The sequence below is a fragment of the Meleagris gallopavo genome, chromosome 4 (genome assembly GCF_905368555.1).
Source record: "Meleagris gallopavo chromosome 4, MGAL_WU_HG_1.1, whole genome shotgun sequence".
In the NCBI taxonomy this organism is placed as follows: Eukaryota; Metazoa; Chordata; class Aves; order Galliformes; family Phasianidae; genus Meleagris; species Meleagris gallopavo.
Genome location: NC_139407.1, coordinates 23,140,458 through 23,164,728, shown reverse-complemented (window position 1 = coordinate 23,164,728; position 24,271 = coordinate 23,140,458). Strand labels below are relative to the sequence as shown.

Sequence of the window (24,271 nt, the reverse complement as noted above, 5' to 3'; positions counted from 1 at the left end):
AAGCAACTTGAGGGACAGGCATCATGTGTCTTTCTGCACTCATCTTGTAGACATAATCAAGGGCCATTTTTTAATGAATCCCAGTTCTGGCTTATGTCCCACGAAATTTATTTTTGTTGGCACTTTAGTGGAAAGAAAACTACCAATTTTCTTGTGTAAGAATTTGGTCAAAGTAATTAAATTAGCTTGCTGAAATTATAAAACAGAAAAGACTTGTAAGAAAAACTCCCAGACAGATAAGACTGAAAGAAGTAAATTTTATTTTGTTTAGCATCATGGAGTCTAAATAGCTGTGGGATAAGTGTGGGAATTTTCTCTATTTCTGTATGTTATTTTTCTACATGAATTTATATGCAGATGTTGAAGTGGAGTACAGATTTAGTCTATTCTGCATTTCCACAGTAGCCCAATAACCTCTTATCTCACTAATAAAGCAACGTCTTGCAGGATGACATTGACATGTTGAAGTATTCTTATTGCTTTGTTTGTAAAAACAAGACCATAAAGTTTTGTAATATTCTTTTTATAGAACACTAACTGCAAAATGCTGAGATTTGCTCTGTAATAAGCTGGAGGACAATATGCATCTGATTATCAGCAACATAAGGTAAAGCTTCTTCTCAGAACGTCCTCTGCATATAAGTTAGCCTGATTCTTACTCTGATTTGCTCTTGAGATTCGTTTGAAAGATCCTTTCTTGAATTTTATTAATCTGCACAAACTAGAAATCTCTGAGCTAATAAGACTGATCTGAATACAAAGACAGCAAGATACAGAATGAACTTTTAGCTGAAATTGCAAGATAAGTTTCTAGTGTTTTGTCTCTGTGAAGAAAATACATTAAAACCTGCAGGGGTAAAGCCAGCACAATTAAAGAAGGTTAAGAAATCACATCACTTCTATCCCTACACAGAAATGACTCATACCTCACATAAGATTACCTTTTGTTGTAATTGAATAAAAACCTACATTTCTTTACTTTACAAGATATTTGAATTCAAGAATACAGGAACTGGGTCGGATGAAGAAAGCCAGAATAAACTTAAGAACAACACATAAATGACAATCTCATGCTTTTGGCAGAAACCACATAACATATTAATCTACCAAGTAAAGGTACTATGTGATGAGACTCTGTAGATGAGACCAAAATATGCTTAAGTATATTAAACTCATAAGCTTAAATCTGGAAAACAAGCGTGATCCTTCTAGCACGTTTTCCACTTGTTATGTGCTGCATACTTCATTTACTATAATGCTAATAAAGTTCAAGACTGTTCTAGAAAATATCATACAACTTTTTTTGGTAATCTCTTTATCTAATAGTGTCATTTCCATATTAAAAACATACAGTAGAAGTACAGTAAAAACATTTCTTAGGAAAGAAAAATTCAAAGTAACTTCAGTGGAGACATAGCCCATTGGTTTTATAGAAGACTGCTGGAATTTTCTCCTGTTATTTAGCTAATCTAAAAGAACTGCATTCTTCCCTAGATGATTGTAACTGAATGAGAAAGGAGTCCAACATACATGCTGCATATTATTATACTTGCTTATTTGCTCAGAATTCCCATTCATCCATTAAAATCTCTTTGTTTTCCAACAAACCCTTAATTGATGTAATCGTTCCTTCCTCTCTTTCTTTCTTCCCTTCCTGTGATGGTGAGAACTTATCAAACTTGAAGAAAATACAGTTCTGCACACCATTCCCCAAGTATCAGGTAAGCTGCTTTATCCATATATCATAGAATATCCTGCGTTAGAAGGAACCAATAGGGGTTCCTACTACCCAAAATTCAAATCCAAAACTGAAAGTGATATCCAAATGGCCCTTGAACTCTAGCAGCTCAGTGCCATGCCCACTGACCCATGGTGCAGAACCTTTCCATAATCCTCAGCCCAACATTTCCCTTATGCAGCTCCATGCCATTCACTCAGGCCCTGATGCTGTCACAAGAGAGCAGAGCTCACTACTACTCCTCTGCGCCCCTTGTAAAGAAGCCATAGGCTGCCATGAGGCCTCCCATCCATCTCCTTTTCTCTAGGCTGAACAAACCAAGAGATCTCAGCAGCTCCTCATATGCCTTGCCCTCCAGACCCTTCACCATCTTTGTAGCTGTCCTTTGGATGCTAATAGTTTTATGTTCTTCTCACACTCGGTTCCAAAACCTGCACAAAGTGCTGGAGGTGAGGCTACACCAGTACAAAGCAGAGTAGGACAATCCTTTCTCTTATCTAGCTGGCAGTGTTGGGTCTGTTGCACCCCAGGGCGCAGCTGGCTCTTCTGGCTTCCAGGGCACAACACTGACTCAAATTCAACTTGTCTTTAACCAGAACCCCTAGATTCCTTTCTGTGGAGGCTGAACTCCCGCCTTCTATCACCTAGTCTGTACATATATACAGGACTGCTCCATCCCAGGTGCAGAATTCAGCACTTGCTCTAATATGTAAAGATCTCTCTACCCTTGAAGGATTCAACAAATAGCTTCTTCTATTTTAGTGTTTTTAAGATCAGTACATATACTTTATAACAGACATTATAAAGTACTAGATGATAAGAATACAGAAAAGTTAGGCTTAGTAAGATTATCATGTTGGAAAGATAATCAAAGATAAATGGAAAGTACTCACTGGCGTTGTAGGCTTGCAATAAACTCCACAAAGAGTGATCTCAGAAAGACCCTTCATCAGTGGCAGTCACCCCTTAAATGGGGGGGTCTAGGAGAGGTAGAGCCAGGCTCCACCCCTTGCAATCACACAGGTGAATTGCCTTCACCTGTGCTCCCACAGCTGAGTCAGTGCTTGCCTCAGGTGATCAATCAGAGGTTCAGGTCATGATCCAACAGTTCCCCTACAGCGTTATTCACAAGTGTACTTTGTATGCTTTCATGTACACCTTTGAGTCTTGCAGCCAGCTCACTGACGAAAATGTTAAAGAAAATTGGCCCTAAAACTGAAAGCTGAGCAACTCTGCAGATCCACACCAGTGACTAGCCACCAGCCTGATGTAACTCCATCTACTATAAACAATCCTGTGAGCCTGACCCATCAGCCAATTGTTCACCCACTGCAATCTTTATTTGTCTAGCTGCACGCTGGACATTTTATACAGAAGGAGAAACAGTGCCAAAAGGTTTGCTGAAATTCAAAAATGTTCTATCAACTGCTTCTTCTGGTCAATTTGGTGGGTAACCTTGTCATAAAAGGAAAAAAAGTTCATAAACAGGACTTTCTCTTCATGAACCCATGTTGGCTGATTAATGATTGTATTGTGCTTTTCAGTAACTCCCAGAGTAATCTTCTCCATAATTTTACAAGCACTGAAGTGAGACTGACAGGATCTAAATCTATTTAAAACTTTGTTCCTTAGTTCTTCCAAAACCTATGCTTCTCTTCTATGATAAAAATTTTCCACACCTTGGCAGATTCTATAATGAAACTATATGTTCTTAGCATGTTTATACATTACTATCATTAGCTGAACCTGTATGAGGCAGCCCTTTGAATTTCAGTAAGTATCCTTTTAAAAATATAAACTCCTTATTTGTTAGCTCTAAACCTCTGGACTATTTAGGAACATGATTGTAAGCAGCCCTCCCCCCTGAAGTAGTGGAAAGCTCTTTCTGAAGTTGGTTGTTATAAGAAGAAAGCATTCTGTATCCAAACATTTTAAAGAGCTTTGTTGTCTTCAGTTAACAAGAGATTTTTATCTTTATTTTCACTACAGAAGCTCAGTAATCACAACATTTCACTTTAACATAAACACGTACAGACCAGTAACAGAATCTTCAAATAACAGTTAACCCCCATATTTAGATTGAATGAAGTCAGGTAGATCCAATTCTGCAAGCTAGCCCAGAGTAGCCTTGCACAATCAAAGGCAAACATCATTCACATTTCTACTTACAGTATAATAACTTGTCATGTCCTTGGGGATGAATGAGCTCTGCTGAGTTGAATATTGCAGTTCTGTGGCTGTCTAATATTGTGAGAAGTTGCTCTATGAGAAAAACCTCCTAGGAACATAACTTCTCCACACACATTTCAATGAGATTCTAGTTTCCTACTGACCTTACCAACAGAAAGGAAGAGGCTCACAACTGAAATGTGAGAGAAGTCATCTTACTTTAAGGCTTACTTGTCAAGTGACATACTTGCAAGGAAGTGATTTCAAGTCCTTTATAAGTCTCCTCGAGAACTGATTTTCCCACTATCTGTGACAGACATTGTGGAGGAAGGAGGACTTTGTCATGTCCTCCTTGCCTGAGCCTTGAAATGAGGCTAGATAATTCTGGAGCATGTGCCCATATTAAACTCCATAAATGAGAGAGAGAACAGCTACCAGATCTTGACAGAATGTGAATTAAAGCAGGTGCCAAGCCACTTGACTATAACAACTTCATAATGCATGAGACTAAAGAGCCTACGAGATCAGGTGGCATTTTGTGGATGCCTTACAGCACTCCAGTCTCACAATAAAGTTAATCTACAAAGAAAATAAACAAACGTTGGCTTGAATCTCTCAATTTCTAACTCTGCTAATCTTTGCATAATCTTATACAGAAAACAAATCTTTTAAATGCCAGATTCTAAAATGCCTTTTCAAATATTTTTATCAATAAGAATAATCAGTTTGGGGATCTCTCATGATGAGGTAGATCACATGTGCTTGGATTCTTTTACCTCAATCTGAACACCTCACCTAAATGCATTCTGAGAGGATAAATGAAATATGTTTCTACAGCTGAAAAACTGCTGTAGCTTCACAAACTACTACTCATTGCAAGGCTACAGATGCTCAGTCTGGTTAAGCTGGAGTTTAAATTGAAGAGGAAAAAAATAAAAAGAAACAAAATAATAGGAGTAATTAAATGCGGACCGGTTCAATGCTAAATAGTTACATGAATTAGATACACAATATAAGGAAGTCACTGGAATTGTAGATGGTCATTTGAGGAGTTCTCAGGACCTATCCATAACAGATCAGTGATAACTTGTTCTCTCTCATCATAGTCAGTGGAAAGTTTCTCCATGATAAAAAAGAAAGCCCAAAGATACTTGAGAAGATGCATACCTCTATGTGTAAGGTTGTGACAGTGCCACCTAGAAGCTGAGCAATGCATGCAAGGGTCATATCAGCCTCAGAAAGACTCATTCATCACTGCCATCAGTTGTCCATGCATGCATTTTTGAAGTGATTACATTTTGAGGCGCTGCTACAGCACTGTTCTTTGATAAATCCTTTACTATTGGGCTTATATTTGGACAAGTTTTCCTTGATTTTTTATATAACTCACACATTTAAAACTGGAACTTTGTGTTAGATTTTCTTTCAGCAGTGTTCTACAACAAGACGGTAAGTTATAATGTCACTGATCTCTAGACTTCAATAAAGAGTTGAAACTACTTGACTGGAGAAAAGAGAAAGAAATATTTCATGGACTGTTTTGTCCTGTTCACATTCCACAGGGAGTGGGAAACATACATCTCTTTGATAAAATGACAGCCCCTTCTTTTTAAGGATGCAAGATTGTCCGCCTTTTTCAAGAGACATGTTATTACTGAAATTCAGTGAGAAGGTGGGCACTGGTTAGCAGGTTGGAAAACTGGACTCGGGGAGAGACATAGCAAAGGACAGATTCATATATATTTTCTCTGAGCAAGGTTAAACTAGATTGGTCCCTGAGAAGAGAGAGGTAATTCCATACTTCATAACAAAAATGTTACCTGGAGACATACTACTGCACACTGCAAACCTGCAAAACTCCATCCCAACAGTTACATCTTTTCCAATTCATGTTCCTGATGCAGCAGTTAAGCTATCATTAAAATGCAATTTCTGTTTTCAGTTTCTCCAGATGTTCCTAAGTATGTTTTTGTTATCCAGTGGCACTAAAGCAGCGCTACAGTTCTCTTATTTATTTCACTTCACCTACATAACTGTTTTCTTCTGATTTTGTGACTATCTCACTCTTGGAATGAAACCAACCCTAATCCCAAACCCCAGACTTTGTTTTCGTCAATATTCAACTACCATGGGAACAGGTGCATCCTGCAATGGATTCCTGTTGTCCTACATTTAACCCGGCCATTTTCCAGGAAGCTGTATGTCTCCAGCAGACACACGCACATCTGGTGTTGTTTCATGTGTCACAACACTCTTTTCTCTCATCAGCAAGGGCATCAAAAATTACTTTCAATTACATCAGTCAAACATGAGTCACTGTAGCATTCCTAGAGACTTCAACTATGAAATCTAAGAGGGGATGCAACTGTTTATTTGCTAAAAATAATGCTACAATCTCTACCACAACTAACATATTAATCTATTTATTCCTAATAACATTCATAAGTGGTTATTTTCTTTCTACCCACTTCATCTTCCTATTTTAAATGCTCTTTATTGTTTATTTTGTGAAGTACAGTGTTGTTGCTGCTTCAGGACGGGTATCTTTTTTATGTCTGGTAGCAGCTGCACTTCATTTGGCTAGCAATAACGTAATGTACAGTTTGTTTTACATAAGAAGTATTTAAAAAGCACACTGGGATCCAGCCAGCCAAGAGAACTATACTTTATGCTCTTCTGGCAAATGGGTAATATAATGTAACAATAAATTACTGCGAAAAAGGAGAAAAAGCATGACTGGAGGAACCCATTCAACAAGTATGGATTAATATGACAGAGGCAGCAGAATACAAATCCTGACAGCACTCACAAGGAGAAAAACAGTACCCTAAACCTGAATGTCATGCAAATGCTCCTCCTTCAGTGACAATCATTACTCTTTTCTGTACATTTATACAGTGGATGCAAAATAAAGCATTTCCTGGACACCAAATACAGCTTTGTGACGTGCAGATCTCAATATCTGCCCATGTCGATTATGGTCAAATGGGGGCTTTTTTCCTGTTCCTCTTCTTGCCTAACTCCCTTTTTTTTTCCTTTGGCATTAGGCAGTGCTACTGTTTGGCAGTCTTTTCTCCTCTCCGACATCTTGTTTTGGTCCTTTGTACATAATCATGTTTAAAACTTAATTAGCTTTCATTCCAGTAATGGTTTGCATTTGTGTAAAAAAGCAAGCAAATAAAGAGATGCCTGCAGGTGTAAAAGAAAAGCTTCTTGATGGAAGACAGTGCACTAACTAGGTGAGAAAGCTGGTGGTGTATATAAATAACTCTGGTGGGAGTTAGCACAGCACAGCTGGCAGAGAAGCAATAGATTGTTTTCAGCCTGTATACTGTAAATACCTAAAACTGAAATTCTAGAGATGTTACCTGAAAACAGCCAGAATTTCATTCTTTTTAGCAATGTTTGTATCTCCACCACCACAAAAAAAAAAAAAAAAAGTTAAATCTACACTTTGAAAAAAGGGAAGAGCTGGCTGGAAAAAGCCAGCTGTCACTAAAGGACACATCTCTGCTCACTTGAGGCTGGACTGTGGGGTTCGGTAGGCAGCAAGCTCTGTATGCACACATGGTGCATTGCCAGGATGCTCCCTGTCTCAAGCTCTGCCTGCACGTCTCTTCAGCCTGTTTGTAAGGCAGCTGTGGGGAGAGATAGAGTACAGCACATCATCCTCTTGGCCACTCCAGAGATAACTGTTTCAGAAAGGTATAAATACAAACTTTATTTACTGATGCCTGGTCCTCTGCAGGAAGCAGAACGATGGTGTAACATCTGTTTGCTACTGTGATGCCCACTTTGCGGACTCATACTTGGTAGCCTACAGCCCACCTTTGCTGATAATCCTAGAAGAGAGTTCAGTAGTTTGTTTCCAGACACATTTCTTCAGCTACCTAACCTGGCTTCCAGTGCCAGGCTGTTGAACAAACACTAGAAAGTGTGCTAAGCACTAAGGAGGTGACTATGAAAGTACCAGCACTGTCCCTGAGCAGCATGCCACATCTATTGGTTTGCACTCCAGTCATATGAAAACGCAGCCCTACGAGCTCTCTTTACCTGTTTCTCCTCTGTTCTTTAACTTGTCTGGAAACAAAAGAAAATGTTGAAGAGCTGCTTTAAGAAAATGCCCAAACATTATCTGCAGCTGGAAAAAAAATAATTAAAATAAGTGATCATAATATTAAAGCAAGCTCTGCTAAAAAATGCAAACGTAGTCACAGCACCAGATGGTCTAGCTACATTTCTTTATTTAAAGGAATTATCTTTTCAAAGCCACAGAAAAAGGCTGAAAGAATGGTTCAGGTGGGAATCTGAACCCACCTTTAGCAGCTGAACTCCTGAAACAAACTCTTGTAAGTCCCAATTCAGCGACACTGTGTAATGAGGCAAATGTCATCGGGCTTGTGTCTGCTGGGTCAGAGGATCACTGTGCTCTGGGATCCCACGTCCTGGAGTGCAGGGAGGAATTCAGGTTAAGATTAGGATTCACCATGCTGTTGGGTTAGCATCCAAATGTGAACTTCAGTGGGACTGCCCTTCCCTTCAGGAAGGCCTAATGCTCTAATGTTCTGAGTTAAGGCTAAAGTGCTGTGTAAGATACCTGTAAATGAAAAAAAATTCTGTGGATATATTTTGAAATTCTGAGTTCATCTCTGTATATCCTATTGAAAGTGACTGCTTATTGATGATTTTCTTATAGCTCTGGCAGAATCATGAATAGAAAAATCCCCCCACCCCAACAAGAAGCAAAATAAAATAATTTTCTGGGATACATTTAAAAGAAATTGCTAATTCAATTTTAAGGTCTAACTTCATAGATAACTCAGTAAAAAAAAAAAAAAAAAAGTCTTAACTGTAACTCTTAACAAAAAATAGCAACAGTGAAGAATATCATAAAGCAACTAAAGCAGTCCAGTCAAACAATTCAGAAGTCCTTAACAGGACAATGACTTGTGTGGGGTTTTAAGATTTGAGACCTAGTTTGCTATACTTTACCTAAAACAAACAAATAAAAGTAGCTATTAGTCGCTGCAGTGTTGTGCAGAGGGTGACTGAACAAATGAATGAATAATTATGTGGTACTTCCACACTACAATGAGGAATCACTGCTGTCATCTGCATGCCCATTAATCTCATTTTATGTGCAATTACCTGTAAATTGGGCCCCTGGCAAGCAGTGACATCCTGAGACATCTCCAGAAAAAGCTTTGTTATCTGCGTTTGCTTGTGACTAGTATTGGTCTAGTATTAAATGTGTAGGTTGGTGGCCACGCCTGTGTTGGGGGGGAGGTTGGAGATTCGTGATCTTTCAGGTGCCTTCCAACCCAGGCCATTCTGTGATTCTGTAACGGCCTGTTTTATAAATCTACCATGCATGTTTACAGTTTGCTTTACTTCTGTACGGCATATTCTGTACAGACATAGGTGGATTTTTTTCAACACACAAGGTATGTGTAGGCCTGTCAGGTCTAGAATGACAGAAAAGAAGGAAAGAAATACAATAATAAGGACATAGAAAATTGATGTAATGACACCTGCTATTGTGTGTGGTACGCTAATGGCTATTTACTGATGGGGAAGGCAGAAAACAGTTTTTGACAAGTCTTTCATTTTATAAATCAAGTTATTCTCATCACAGATCATAACTCTTTAAAAATATACCTAAACTGGTCAGATATTACATAGCTAGCTGAAACTGCATGTTGAAACTTGCTACTAAAAGATGTAAACAGGTGAAATTCTAAGAGAAGGGAAGGTAAAATGGGCAAACATAGGCTGAAACAGCTTGAAAAGAGATCCATGGTATGATCTGAGTTATGCAAGAGTTTGTCTAGAAGCTCCATCTTTCTAACTCGTCCCTGTCACTTGTGCTGGTGTTGAGGGACGGGATGAGGACATCCATGCTTCTTTAAAGCAGTATCTGCAGAACAGAAAGCTCTCTCTTGACAAGTGAAGGGGCTACTGCAATCATTTACACAATCTCAGTTGGGCTTCCTACGGCTTATTCCCTTGTGAACTGCACCTCCAGCATCCTCCTTTACACAGCAGAAGATGGAAAAGGATTTAGCAAAATGTTTTATGGAAACAATTAAGTACTGAAAATATTGCAGAGATAATACTTCTGGGTATTCTTTTGGTATGCTATCCATTATATTATTGAACTGGAGGGAAGTTTCAGATAAAATATTTTTACAAGCAAACTACATTCTTTGGAGAACATCATGATATTCGGAGAATAAGGTAAAGATTGCTGAAAAATCTAGGCAATTTGCCACAGCATTATTTTGGCTAACAGCTCTGTTTGGAGCAGTTTATTCAAAACCACAAATGGCCTGTTTCAAAGGGACTGACATATGAAAGATGAGTATGTATTTGCTTTTGCTTTTCTGGATTGGATGACAGAAGGAGAATATATTTAGGCTTAAACACAACATTATGGTTCAGGGTCCTTTGTTCCTTGGCTAGTTATTAAGATAGCCCCAAACACTAAAATGTACAGAACCTTGACAAAATGCATCTTAACAGTTATATTTTGATTTAGAATACTGTACCAGAAAAAAATTAAGAACCTGAAAATTCAATTTTTCTTTCAAATTTTAACATATGCCAGAAATTTACCTAAGCATCATCATGTTTCAGATTCTAACACAGATGGAACTATTTCTTGAATGGGATGGATAAGGTCCATCTTATCAACATGCTACTACATCTTTTCTCACAAGACAGGGCAGAGTATGAGCAGGTATTTAATTTTATATCTGGTATTCTAGGGTGCCAATATTTCACAAATGTTTAATTAGAATCATGTGAAAATAAATGTATGGTATAAAAATATAAATATATTACATGCGTATACATACACACATATACATATGAATAGAAAAAAAGGGAGACTGCAGGCTGTGGCTACCCACTGGCTGCAAGTATTCACAGTGCCACCATGAAAGGTACTGTTGAACTGTATGAGATGCTAGTAAGTACAAACAGAAATGACTGAATTTGATTCCTTCAGGTAATGCAGCAGCATATTCTCCTGTGAAATACTTTGTTCTGTAGTAGGGGAAAAGAAAGAATGAAACTTGGATTTCTAATATCAAGTTAAGTGTGGTTTCACCAGGGGATACAATAACAAAGCAGTTTATATCAACCAGTGTAGAAATCTGAATAAGGACACTTTGAGAATACACGTAGTTAGCTTAGGGGAAGATCTGAATCTCTCAACTTAATCAATCCCCTTGTCACTAACACTACACAACCACTAATCTCGTTACTGTGCCTTGCTATTTACATGGGCATTCTTTTCAGGCAATTTTTTCTCTCTAGGCAGCTGTCAGGCAGGGAGTACAGAAGGCTTCATTCCTGTCTCCAGAGTTATCACAGCCAGACTTGTTCCATGCCGCCGAAACTAAGAGTATCTCCCCTTTAAAAGATATTCTTACCACATTTTCATTATTAAGAAAAAAAAGGATTCATAAAACATTATCCTACGGCAATATACAGACTTTAATATTAACACCATTTTATTTAAAAAAAAATCCTCTAAAATAGAAAAGATTAAACTTAAGCATGAATAAATACTACTATCTGCCTGGAAGCTACATCTGTGCCCTTTGTCTCCCATCTTTTGACATCCTGTGAACATCTCCAGAAAGATACAGAACATCTTCTCTTGAGCAAAAAGTTCCCCGTGGATATGGATGGTAGTCTGAGAAATATCTAGAGGTCTTCTAATTTCTCACTCACATGACTCCAAGTTGGCGGCATCCCATAACTAGGTTTTATACAATAATTAGACAGTTGCTCAAATCATTCTTGCTCAGTTCTTTTCCCCCAGAAAATATTCCTTATGCAAGATTCTGCCTGTTCTGCTGACAGATAAGAAAATATGCTTTCAAATTGGTCCTGCTATGACTGACAACACTGTGCTATTCAAGAAGCATAAGCCTTAGGTTATTCTTAGGTTCTTTTGAATTGCTATGAAACACACTTCTGCACTGAAATGTCCAACCCTACAATTTTAAGCTTTCATTTTGCTCTTTGCAATTTTATCTCTGCAAGGCAGAATAACTGCAGCAATTGCACATCTCATTTCAGAAAAATAAAGCAACATTCGTTTCACATTTTAATGGCTTACTGTTAGGTGTGGAAACTAGTTCATAGGAAATGAAGAAAGTGATTATAAATGAAAATGAAAAACAGCAAAACCCAATTACTCACGCGTGCTAGGCTGGTGCCAGAAGGAACTTTATAAGGGACATACTTCCTGTAGATATGCCCAACTCTAGAGCATGGAACATCGAACATGCCACCTCCACACATCCACACCTGGAAGAGAGACAGAAAGCAAATTAAAGAATGATTCCTGAAGACACATGGAGCAAAACATGGCATTTTAATTCATAGGATATGTGAAAACTACACATCATTCTGTGCCAACTCTTCCTGTACTCATAGTGGTGGCCTTACCTGCATGCCCAATGCTGGGATTAGATAATAAGGTTCTTTGGTACCTGGCATCTCACCTTACAAAAGCAGAGTATGTTCAAAATAAAAATATAAAACATTTAATATATCAATGATCCTCCTGAAAAAACAACAGGATATTATTAAGTCAGCTGTTTAAAACATACCGGACCAAAATTTCAAAAGAGGGGCATGAGAGTTCAAACAAGTCATCAATTGGAAGAAAAAAATATCAAAATACCCATCTTTCATATTGAACAGTGAACATAAAGCTCCATTGTTAAGGTGTTCTCCAATTTATAAGGAAAAATAAACAAAATCAATTAACTTATGATCAAGATCATGCAGAAAGAGAAAGAAGAGCACGTCGCTTCTTTTTGTAATTAGTACATTTAACACAGAAATAAATGGGGTCATCTGGAGGATATGTGTGATGCTTCAGGTTAGAGCAACCAGAACTCCCACAAAAATGATGGGAGCTGCAAGTCCTTCACAAGACAAAAACTTATTTGTGTGCTGAGGGGCAGCAAGCAAAGAACTCTTCACAACACTCCACTTAGCATGACTACATTTTACCAAGTATATGGGAGAGCTAGGTTGTGTGCCATGTCAGAGGTACAATGGAAATAAGTGACATCACTGTCTATGCTGAACAACTAAACTACCAAGGTGGTTATTAGATGACTTATGTGGCATGCTGACAACATTTATAACATTCTGATTTTAAATAAGTAGATAAATAAAGCAATTTGACTTTGCAAATCAGAGAAATAGAAAACAATAACAAAAAACACTACCAGAAATCCCCCAAACAGAACATTTTTCAGCAGTCTAAAACCAATAAAGTATAAAAAGTTCACAGTGAAGGGAGCATATAAACAGGAGGGGTAATGATTGTTTACATGGGTGGATAGTGATAGAACAAGGGGAAATGGTTTTAAATGAAGACAGGAGGTTTGGATTAGATATTAGGAGGAGTTTTTACACTCAGAGGGTGGTGAAACACTGGAACAGGCTGTCCAGAGAGGTTGTGGACGCCCCATCCCTCGAGGCATTCAAGGCCAGGCTGGATGTGGCTCTGGGCCGCCTGGTCTAGTGGTTGGTGGTCCTGCCCATGGCAGGGTAGTTGAAACTAGATGATCTTTGAGGGCCTTTTCAACCCAGGCCATTCTATGATTCCATTATTCTATGATCTGCAATGTCTTAAGGGAGAGCAAGGGAGGCAGAAATTCAGAATCTGTCTCCTGAAGCCAAGGACGTGCTGCAAAGCAGAGGCTTGCTGGGCCAGGCATGGCCTTTGCTACGGTGGAGACTGTACAAAACCCACTCTGAGCTAGCAACCTGGAGATGGCCTTAAGCACAGTGCTGCCATCTCTATGTCCACCAGAACCCCAGTTCCATTTCCGCGAAGTGGCTACCCAGCTGAGTGCTAGCAAGCTGTCTTGGTGCTGGCGTTGTACCTTCTCAGTGGAGGAGGAGAGGAGAACTCTGCACTGGTCTCTGATGAACTCAGCTCTCGGAAGTGGTTCCTAGCACCCAGTAGGGATGGAACAGAATCTATGCAAAGCTGGAACAGGGCATGGTGCAAGGTGATAAGGCACAAGATGAGAGTCACAGTACCATGGAACTTAGGGATTTTGGTACCTGGAGGGGCTGAGGAAACATCTCCAGCCCTGCATGACTCCCAGAAACTGACCCACAAATCCTCACCCTACCTAGGGTCTGGGAATGCCCTGACCACAGCACGGTCCTGAAACGCTCAGCAGTCAGGAATGGATGAGACATGTCACAGGGGAAGTGTCGCAGTTTAATTTAAAAACACCCCATACAATAATGTGAAAGCTGTGTGCAGCCTGTGATGCAGATGCTGGAGAATACGTCACACATGGGTGGAAGATGGGCTCCTCCCCAAGGCGGGGGACAAGCCCTGCTCCCCATACCGAGCCCTCCAGCCCTCCAATTATACCACATCCCACCAAGTCCATTAAGTCCATCAAACCCATCAAGCCCATCAAGGTGGGACACGGACAGTTTGCACTCCCAGAGCTACGGACATGCAAAATGAACAGCACCTGGTCTCCCTTGTGCTGGGGAGCCCAGTTCTGGGTCCAGAGCTCCAGCTGTGGCCTCCTCAGAGCTGAGCAGAAGGGCAGGATAACCACCCTTCACCTGCTGGCAGCAGCTGGCCTCATGCGGCCCAGGACACTATTCATCAAGGCGACCTGGGCTCCTTGCTGGTTCAGCCTGGTGTCCAGCAGGACTCCTAGCTCTGCTGCAGCTGGCTAACCCAGCTGTAGTGTGCTCTGGGGATGCCTCTCCTCAGGTGCAGAAATTTGCACTTTCAGAGAAGGAAAGTGGGGAACCCTGGGGTTCAGCAGTAGCATGGCAGTAGGAAAAAGGGAAGAAATGTCAGGGATGGGGAAGCAACAACTGGTATGCTTTGCTGTTAGCGATACTAACACTTTTTTTTTTTTTTTTTTTTTCAGCCTTTTGTTCTACTTTATTTCCATGGTGGAATTGGACACTGATGGCAAGAGTCCATTGGGGCAGGTGTATGTTCCAATTGCTGCCCAGCCCGTCTCTTCAGCTCCACCACTGCTCTAATCCTGCCGGCGGGGTGGCCTCTTCTTCGGTGATGCTGACAGCTGGGAGCTGCTGGCCTTCCTCTTCGGGGCTCGCCGGGTCCCCTCAGGTGGGCTGGTGCCAGAGGGCCCTGCAACAAGCTCTTCTGGCTCCTCATGGGGTACTGCCTGCTCCATGGTGACATTCACAAGGTTGGAATGTGGGAGGCTGGGACGCCCATTGAGCTCTTCTCCTGTCCTGCCCAGCATTTCGTCCCTGCTGGAGCTGGCAGGGCTGCTGGAGGATGCTGGGCTAGGGACAGGAGCCTCCTCTCCTGGGGCAGCTCTGGTCTCTGATGCAATGGCCTCCTGTGCCCCAGCAGCAGGGGCGATGTTGAGCCCCAGCAAGCGATGAGCCTCCCTGGCGCACCTCTGCACAGTGAAGGCAATGAAGTGCCTTACAAAGGTCACTGTGTGGCCCTGCAGGTCGGGTTCCAGCATTTCTATCAGGATCTCTTCTGCCAAGCCGACAAGGAGCAGGGCCCAGATGACACTGTATGCCACTGTATTTGCCTGTGGCTCCTCAGTGCCCAGGATGTGGCGCAGCTTCCGTCGCAGCCAGGAGCGCAGGGGCCGCATCAGAGCTGGAAACTCCCTGAAGAGGGAAGCCCAGGTGGCAGGGGAAAGGCCACCCACAGGATGCGTGGGCACTGCAGGCCATGGCTGGGCTGCTCGGGGGCCTGCAGGGCTCCGTCTGGCAGTGGATGCCACTGCAGCTGGTCTGAGGACCAGCTCCTCATAGTCGTTGTCCGCTCGCACAGTGTGGATGATGGATCGTACACCCTGTTTGCAAAGCGGACACTGGGGCCTGGTGCTTGTCCACCGCTGGATGCAGGGGAAGCAGAACTGGTGGCAGCATGGCATGGTATATGCTGCGCTGTCCCAGTTCTCCAGGCACACGGGGCAGCGGGTGTCTAATGCTGCCTCCATGCTTCCACCAGTTGTGGTGGGCTAGGGGGAGCAGAAGATGGCAACACGCTCCCCAGCACTGACACTACAGTAGCAGGTGTCACACTGCAAGAGGACAAGAGACATTAGTCACATATCGGCCTGGGAAGAGCCCCTCAAAATGCACCTCCCCCGACATCAGTCCCCGTGCCACCTACCTATGCTGCTGCACGTGCCTCTCTGGGATGTCCCGTCTGCCTGCTCCCAGCAGGGTCGGGGTAAAGAAAAAGTGGCTCTGAGACGGCTACTGAGAGCTGCACTAGCAGCACCCAGAGCACGTTCCAGCACCAAAGCTCGCCCTGTCCACACTCCAGTCCTCGCACACACGCTCGGTTGGAGGCCAGGCACGAACTGCTGAGCTGAGCCGCTACACCACGTTAAAGCATCTGTGGGCTATGGAGTCACAATCCGTTGCTTGGAGATGTCTCAAACTACAGCTTGGCCAAGCTGTCGGGCGTCACCTTTATTCGACCTTCACTTGGGGACATCACTGCCTATCCCACAGCGATGCCACAGTCCATTGTTGGGTCATCACAATGAGCCGTCCTCACCTGCAGCACGTGCTTCAGTGCCAGCACTAGTTTCACAAGTTTCTGGGCTTTTCCCAGTTCCAATACCCACTCCATTATTTGCATCTCGTGTGCTTGGCATTGGTGTTTCACACTAATCACAGGGCGTTGGCCACATCTTCCCATGGGCCCCATCAGGTCGCTCTGGCCATGGCACGCAGCCTCAGGCATGTACAGCAAGGAGATTTATTCAATAAAAGTTCATGTTTCTCTCTGATAGTAGGACTTGATGATCTCAGGTCTTTTCCAACCTTAATGATTCTATGACTCTATCATTCTTAGGCTGCAGGAGGAAGTCCTACAGGCTTTCTCCACACTCCAGCTCTGCTGGCCAGCCCTCTGGGACCTCCACGTTCCTCCTGAGGGATGTCAAAACCCAGGGCTGTCTCTGGGGGATTTTCTCCTCCTTGCAGAGCAATCAAACCAGTTGCAAGCCTTGGCCCTCTGTCCATGCAAGGGCTTGCAACAGTTGGCCCCAGGTTGGCTTGCTTATCAAGAGTTATTTGATGTTATTTATCCAGTACATTCCTGGACTCTGTTGAGGATAACTTCCTGCTCCAAGTATTAGACAGATCGACCCAAGCTGAAGTCCTACTGGATCTCGTGCTCACCAATGCAGAGGAGAGCATTAGCGAGGTTAAGATTGGAGGCAGCCTGGGCTGTAGTGATTGTGGCCTGGTGGAATTTGTGATCTGGAGGAAAAAGCAGTGTCAGGACCCTGAACTTCAGGGGAGCAAACTGGAAACAAAAATTCCCCAGCCCCTTCCCACCCTGTTTAAAAGAAAACCACATACAAGCTGAGATAGAAAAGGCTTGTCCTTCTTTATGTAGGTGCATGTAAAGATGTGTCATGAAACATTTCCATTCATTGAGGTGAGAATTCAGGTCCATGTATTACATATGATTTTATCTGTATTTGAAGCATTTTGGAGTGAGATGAAGCAAATTTGTGACCTAGGCTAAGGCATAACAGAACAGATGATGAAATATCTTTCCAATGAATGACTTACATGCAGTAAGGAATTCATCAGGAAGTTGACATGCTCCCCATTAAAATAACAGTAATCAGATCCCTAACAAAAGGTATCAAAAAATATAATATGATTATGAATATTTATGTTTTCTGTGAGGCCTGAAGAGAACAATGTGCATCTATACTTTTTAACCTTACATTTTGTACCCTCCCTCTCCTGCCCACCAGCTAGCTGGCTGTAGCTGCTGACTTACTGAAATCACAGGAAAAAATAAATGAATAGTTTCATTCACTTAAAGCAACAGTGAAAACGGACAGGAATTTGGCCTCTTTCACTGTGCTTGCCTGCACTACATCTGTGTGGTCCTGGCTGTGTGGTCATAAGCTTGTAATGAAATTTGAGTAATCTGAACATGCAGATGCTAAGCACTGCACTATGGGATAACTTAGTGCTTGAGTGTAACTGAAAGCAATTGCCGAAGGTAGCAAGTGGGAATTCAGCTCCTGAGACTGACTGTGCTACTCATGCTGTGAATGGAAAAAGCAGGGGTTTTAGCATGAGGGCTTGAGCTGCAAAGCAATTTAGGAAGCTACACCTTATGGGCCATTTGGGTACTGGCCCTTGTAGTCTGTCAGCTGGTAGCCCTGACATCCAGCTGAGACCTGGTAATTGTTTGACGCTTTGTAGCAGACTGCTGGACAAACCTAAGTATGCTAGTGGGAGGAAGTAAGGAAGGCTTGAAACTGGCAGAGGTGGGGAAGATCCTGAGCTTGCCCTGCAGATCCAGAGACCCCACTGTGCAGTTGGGTACAGCTGTGAGTTACTTGGGAGCTTAACAGCTCCCAGCAGCCTGTCCTTCCAGGGCAAGGAGTGCCATGTTGCTGCTTCTGGTGCATGGCAGCATGCCAGATGGGCAGGCACGTTGTGCAGATTGGCGGCACAGGGTTACAGAGGCAGCTGTACTGGATATCACTCTTGCCAAATGGAAACACGTATGGTTGATGGAATTAAGCGTGAGCACAGTTCTTCCGATGGGTTGGAAATGGAGACCCAAAGAAATGCCCTGCATCTGTGCCAGAATAACTCATTACAGCCCAGAGCAGCCTTGCTATGCCATGTTGACACGACCTTTTGTTTTTTGAACATACTTCGTAAAGAAAACACTGAAATCCTCAAATCTTCATCCACCTAAGCCCATGTCACCTACCTCACAATGCTCATAAACATATTAAAAGTTATAAACATGAGAATGTTAAAATTAGGTGGGTAATACCAATTATTAAAAAATACATTATTCACCTTTCTGTCAATACTTTATTTGTACATTATTTCCTTTGGGATCTTTTGGTGGAAATCTCTGTGGCTGTCTTGAAATAAACCAATGCACTGATGAAAGTGCAGGCATATATTGACTATTCATTGCTGTTTTTTAAAATTAAAACATTATTTTGAAGGCTAGACAAGACACTGAAGTTATTAAACAAGGTTTCTAAGTCACTGAAGAGGAGACAGCATAGAAGTTTGACTCAGAGGGAGGTCAGCCACAGAACAAATAACAAATGTAAAAAAAAACAACACCCAAGAGAGTAGTATAAAGTAGTATATATACACACACATATATATGTATGTAGGCCAATATTAATTTAACTTGGCCAGTGAGAGCAGAGGTAGACATGCACTGCATTGGGTATCAGTTAAAAAAAAAGAGAAAAAAAAAGAGAGAGAGAGAGAAAATAAAAAAAGAAAAGAAGAAAAAGATTCAGAAAAAACCCCCGTCAGGTATGCCGAGGCAGTAACAAGTGGGAGGAAATAACACTTTGTGTTAGGTTTATATTTGATAGACATAAAACTTGAAAATGCTGTGCTGCACCTGAGGTGCTCTGTGTAGGGTAATTGAAATGAATCTTGGCCTGCCTTGAAGGACATTTAGCAGCTGTTCCTGTTTATCTTTCAGCTTCAGAATGGTTTTAAAGGCGTTTTTTATATTTTCCTGGGAAGATCAATTCTGGCAATCCTGTCTTTAAAATGTGCATTTTTATGTCACCTGCACTGAATACAGGAAATCGGAGGATGGCTTCTGTGTTAAATATTGCAGTTCTTCAGTGTACCATGAAAGGAATTCAGGTGGTGTGGGACATTTGGTAAAATGATATCACAACACTGATGCCTCTGTTTATCTAAGAAGCAAGCAATGAAACTCTCAAGATTGCTAATGCCTCCTCCTTACAAAAGCAATGAATCTGCTCCCTGTCTGAGGTATAAAAAATAAAGATGAAACCAAAACAATGCAATTTCAGCTTGGAAAGATCAAAAGAAGAGTAGTTTACGTGTCATCTAAATACTATATCAATTTGTCTTTATAGCTCTTTCCCAGAGAATGTTGCAAAACACTTTATGGGGATGGTTGAAAGCAAGAGGCAAGAATTAATGCAAAGCTTTAAAAGAGATTAAGTTGTAGTTGTGTGGTTTAGGTCCTGACTGCAGCTTAGGTATTGCCACAACATTTTTCTGGTTCCATTATACAGCTCTTGTACGACTTCGGGTGAATCACCCTCTTTTCATATTACTTCATCCTCATAATGAATGCTGCCTGCTCTCTCCCTCTTTGCCTTACCTATCTAGCTTGAGAGACTATCTCTAAAATGTAAATACAGTGCACAAGAGAACAAGATTCCAATCCATATGCTATGCTGTAATCATAATTACCGCAGTAAGAGACTCATGATATTGGAGCAGTGGAGGATGTATTGCTGGGAACAGGAACGTAAACATATAACAAATTAAGTAAAAGATTGAGGACTGAATGGATTTTGGATCAGGCTTCAAAACTAATTGAGAAATATACTGCTGCTGCTGAGAGTCAGTAGTAAGACAGACAATGACAAGAGACACTGAAATTATTGGAAAAAAAACCACAAAACAGTAAACCGGTGGAAGAGGAATATAAAGTACGTTGTGCAAAGCTGTCAGCTTGGTGCTATGAGCACTGAGCAAGAAAGAGAGACTAAAACCAGGAGAAATGTACTACCACAAGGAGGCTGAAAAAGGTGTAGAAAATAAGAATACAAAATATTATGGGATGTTGCAGACATTCTTCCTGAAATATAAGCCAAAAAACGAGACTTGGCAGCAGTAGAAAAGGAGAAGGAAGAATATTTTATTATGAACTTTTAAATGTAACAAGAATGTCCAACTAAATGCAAGAAAAGACTGAAAAATGGGAACAATGACTTCAAATGTGTGGCCAGCAAATTCAGAAACAGCAAAACCATTTACTTGCAGTGCAGTGGGATTTCATGCCAGTGATATTAAAACAGTACTGTGTACTCTGGAAACTGATGACCGTGGATATTTCAACAGCCATCATCAGCACCTTTTGAATACTAAGTCTGTATTGGTTATAACTGCATTGACAAGTGGTAATGCTGCCCTACTCCCTGCTTCTCCTCAAGGTTGTCAGCAGTGGAGGGAAGTAACAGCAGTGATAGTAAAGAAAGGGATTAACAAACTTGGAGGTATGTGTTGAAAAACAGGGATAAATAGCATCTGGAAGATACGTCAGCATGCATAAGGATAAAACCTTAGATACAGGTGATTGGCTTCAAAGAGGCAAGGGTATCTGCATGAGCATTTCTGTTAAGGTATGATTTATGTCTATGCCTAAGGAATGTCCAGCATAAAGGATCTTCAGCAAACACAGGAAATGAATATCTTTCACCACTCAATATATTTTGGAAATTACTACATAAACCGTGCCTTTTTAGCAGATTTAAATTTAGGATTTCCTAAATAGTGACTTCCCTGGTTAATGAGAAAGGAAACTATTCATCAGGTCAGTTCTAGTGCTTTGACAGTTTTCTCAAGTTAAGCATACCCTGAACAGTATCATCAGCAAGACACCATACATCTTTTTAATTAAAAAATTGATCCTGAGGTTATGCTGCCAAAAAAAATTTAAAATACTGCACATTATTTCTTTTGCAAAAATTAATCTAAGAAACTTTTTAATGAAGAGGTCATATTTTGAGACACAGGTTGTGACTGCTTCACCATCCATGGATTTGTGCATGAATGCTCTGATTTGGAAACAGCAGTCCATCAATGCAGCACCCAGTTCTATAATTGCTGCTGTCCTCCATAGCAATGTTACTAGGCAAGAACAAGACAGAAATACATTGGTTTCCCTCAGGAAATAAAGGTCAAGCAAACTTAATAAGCAGCCTTTTTGTTAGGCAAAACAAAACAGAAAGCTGTGCTCTTAACAACTCAGCACCTGGAATAGAAGTTTGTTTGAAGTTTGTGGAAGTTTCCTTTCATGCTACTGCATAGCTCCAAATATCACAGAAACATTATAAGGCTTCCTGTATTTTGGAGAAACTTACTGCATTGCTGTGCTGTAAATTTAGCTTCAGTGTAGATTCACTCTGTTTAGAATCTTTTGTTCTTTTAGAAAAACTCTCACTCCATTGAACACACAAAACCAGATTTTTCCTCAACCTTCTGTCCATGCATAATATGATAACACAACTTCCCCCACAGAAAAAGACTTTTGGTTAGGACTGCTCTGCATTGAATCCTGGTGCCTGTTATCCCAGGTCATATCTAATGAAACAGCCAGTGAGAAACATCAAAACAGACACTGTCCCTCCAAGAGGGAGAACCTTTCCTAAAAGTGTTTCAACCTCTTTGTGTCATGAACTGCAGCCTGACTCTCAGTTCAACCACTTGTCCTGTTATAATTTTACTATACAGGTTTTTTAATCAGTCTTCAATCTCTGCCTTAGCATCTTAAACTCATAAAGCCATATGGTTTGCTGGTGTTAGCAAGATGACTCTTGCACCAGCCTTTAAATTCACGCAGCAGACTAGCTGATATTAAGATCACAATGAAGAAGTGGATGAAGCCTTAGATTAATGGACTAGAGGCTATTTAATTGAGGACTATTTAACTGAGACCAGATAATAGCACTGATCTAGCCATTATGTGTTTCTCAAAGATTTAACTTCTCTAGCTGTCCAAAGCCATACTCTTCACTCACAGCTACACACCTGCTTTGTAGCCAACACTTTTGTCATTTGGGTTGTGGGGTGACTGTGGATAATCATGGTACAGCAACACAGAGATCTCTGGGTGCGAACATACTTTTCCTGAATATGATCTTAATTATCAAGTTATCTTTTCCCTTTGGTATGTGGCTTTACCCCCTGCTATAGGCAAAGACACCTCCCACTATATCAGGTTGCTCAAAGTCCTATCCAGCCTGGCCTTGAATGCTTCCAGGGAGGGGGCAACCACAACAACTCTGGGCAACCTGTTCCAATGTCTCACCACCTTCACAGTAAATAATTTCTTCCTTATATCTGGTGTAAATCTACTCTCTTCAAGTTTACATCAATTTCTCCTCATCCTGTTGCTACATGCCCTTCTAAAAAGCCCCTCCAAAGCTTTCTTGTGGGCCCTCTTCAAGTACTGGAAGGCTTCTATAAGATCCCCCTGAAGCCTTCTCTTCTACACGTGAAGAACTCCAGCTCTCTCAGCCTGTCATTGGAGTGTAGGTGCTCCAACCCTCTGATCATCTTCGTGGCTCTCCTCCCCAATAGCTTGATGTCCTTCTTGTGTCGGGGACTCCAAAACTGGGTGCAGTACTCCAGCTGGATCTCACAAGATCTGAATAGAGGGATGTAATCCCTTGACTGGTTGGTCACATTTCTCTTGATGTAACTCAGGATACGATTGGCCTTCTGGGATGTAAGAGCACATTACTGGCTCATGTTGAGTCTTCCATCAACTGACACCCTCAAATCCTTCTCTGCCCAATTCTCTACCCAGCCTGTATTTGTGTTTAGGATGGCCCCAATCCAGGTGCAGGACCTTGCACGTGGCTGTGCTGAACTTCATGAAGCTGCCATAGGCCCACTTCTTAAGCCTGTCCAGGTCCCTCTGGATAGCATCCCATAACTCTGACGTGTCAACTGTATCTTGGTGCATCTTGGTGTCATCTGCAAACTTGCTGAGGGTGCATTCGATCCCACTGTCTATGCTGCTTACTAATATGTTAAATAGCACTGTTCCCAGCACCAGTCCCTGAGGATTTGTTATACGTATATATATTGTTATGACATTAAAAAAGAGGGGTTACAATAATTCACTAGTCCATGAAGTGGTGTTTGAAATTCACCACTGAATAGAGGACCAAAAACTACGTGTGAATGCTCTTCCCTTCAGCTTATGGAACAGAACTGTTAGTTCAGTGTGAACCAGACACTGCTTCCTTTTAGGGAGTCTGTGACAGCTCTCTCTGTCATGCTCTCATAATTATGTCACTGTATTTGAATTAATCACAAGGATCCCAAGTCTGACATAAGGACGGTCATATTATCATGTAAGGTATCCATTTATAGTAGCTGTGTCATTTGCTTGTTTACAGTTATGTAGCAACTTTCATAAAAAATAATCTCAAAGTTAAAAACAAAATGACGTGAAGAACATGAAAGGAACACCAAATCCATCACTGAGTTTAAAGACCAGCCTGAAATAGACCTTTGAAGATGAACTTTCTATAGTTATGAGACATTCCAATTGGCTTCTTTCTGCAGCTTTTAATGGAAAAAACATGTTTTCACAGAATACTTAAGATTGAATTGAAGAAATGACTGGGAACTGGTGTTAATAGATATTCTTGAGAGAGTTATTGTAGCAGTATGCTCCAAATAATTATTTGCCAAACAAAATAGCATTAATACTAGATAATGGTGTGGATGCAAAGCACTCACGATACAACACTTCCACAA

The 24,271-nt window shown here is 41.3% G+C and overlaps 2 protein-coding genes across 3 annotated transcripts in view; both read right to left on the bottom strand.

Moving 5' to 3' along the window:
• Nucleotides 1-24,271, bottom strand: part of GALNTL6 (polypeptide N-acetylgalactosaminyltransferase like 6) — a 430,337-nt gene that overhangs the window by 26,145 nt on the left and 379,921 nt on the right. For both annotated transcript variants that reach the window (XM_085222467.1, XM_085222466.1), the window contains exon 8: nt 12,122-12,229. In XM_085222467.1, the coding sequence (XP_085078593.1) occupies nt 12,122-12,229 (108 nt within the window). The remainder of the gene's footprint in view (nt 1-12,121; nt 12,230-24,271) is intronic.
• LOC109367246 (uncharacterized) lies at nt 14,780-15,987 on the bottom strand. The gene has a single exon (XM_019614644.2). The coding sequence runs from the start codon at nt 15,916-15,918 to the stop codon at nt 14,968-14,970; it is 951 nt and encodes a 316-aa protein (XP_019470189.2). The 5' UTR covers nt 15,919-15,987; the 3' UTR covers nt 14,780-14,967.